The 1,227-nt window shown below is 40.5% G+C and overlaps 1 protein-coding gene across 1 annotated transcript in view; it reads left to right on the forward strand.

Moving 5' to 3' along the window:
- MBTPS2 (membrane bound transcription factor peptidase, site 2) overlaps positions 1-1,227 on the forward strand; it is a 53,024-nt gene that overhangs the window by 46,926 nt on the left and 4,871 nt on the right. Inside the window, exon 10 of the mRNA XM_003791907.2 lies at positions 917-992. Coding sequence (XP_003791955.1) covers positions 917-992 — 76 coding nt within the window. The remainder of the gene's footprint in view (positions 1-916; positions 993-1,227) is intronic.

The raw sequence follows: 1,227 nt of genomic DNA on the forward strand, positions 1-1,227 counted from the left end.
TGTGAGCTGTAATGCCACGGCACTCTACCCAGGGGGATAGCTTGAGGCTCTGTCTCAAAAAAAAAAAAAAAATCCCCTTGTCTGGGTGGTACCTGTGGCTCAGTGAGTAGGGGGTCAGCCTCATATACTGAGGGTGAGTTTGAACCCAGCCCTGGTCAAATTGCAACAGTAAAAAAAAAATAATAATAAAGTAAAAAAAAAATCCCCTCGTCTTAATTTTTGTTTTAGCAATGAAGAGGAAAACTGAGCCCACAAAGAGTTTAGATAGCTTATAGTTGGAGTAAATGTGTGATTTTAAGGATATGCCTCTTAGGCGCCATGCCTATAATCCTAGCACTCTGGGAGGCCAAGGCAGGTGGATTGCTTGAGCTCATGAGTTCAAGACCAGCCTGAGCAAGAGTGAGACCCCATCTCTAAAAAAATAGCCAGGCATTGTGGTGGGTGCCTATAGTCCCAGCTACTTGGGAGGCTGAGGCAAGAGAATCACTTGAGGCCAAGAGTTTGAGGTTGCTGTGAGATCACTCTACTGAGGGGGACAAAGTGAGACTCTGTCTTAAAAAAAAAAAAAAAAGATAAGGTTATGCCTCTTTGAAAGGGTAAAGGCTTTTGATATAAATTATAGTGTATTTTTTAAAGTCAGTTTCTGTATTTGGATATCATATTTGGTATACAGTCCACATTATATTATTTTTACCTCAAAATATAAGTACACACTGGGACATGGATATTTTCATTCCACTATTTTTTAGATGTTCTAGAAGAATCAATTGCATTTCTGGAGCCTGCATATGTTTGGGAAGGGCTTTCTTAATCAGTTTAATCAGTTAACCAAATTTTTGACCTTATGGTAATATTCATAATGCTATTGCTTGTCTGGTATGAATAATATTCATTATTCCTTGTTTTTCTTTTTCAGTGAGCATCACCAGTTTTATCCCACGTTTCAACTTTCTAAGCATAGATCTGCCAGTGATTGTGGAGACATTTGTCAAGTATCCTTTCTGGTGTAAAGAATGTTGTAAGGCTGGGCAAGGTGGCTCACACTTGTAATCCTAGCACTCTGGGAGGCCGAGGCAGGTGGATTGCTTGAGCTCATGAGTTCAAGACCAGCCTAAACAAAAGCGAGACCTGGTCTCTACTAAAAATAGAAAATCTCAGCTCAGCACCAACTGAACAACAATGACGACTGCAACCAAAAAATAGCCAGGCATTGTGGCAGGCGCCTGT

Source organism: Otolemur garnettii, unplaced genomic scaffold, assembly GCF_000181295.1.
Source record: "Otolemur garnettii isolate 467f Iridium unplaced genomic scaffold, OtoGar3 scaffold00051, whole genome shotgun sequence".
Lineage (NCBI taxonomy): Eukaryota > Metazoa > Chordata > Mammalia > Primates > Galagidae > Otolemur > Otolemur garnettii.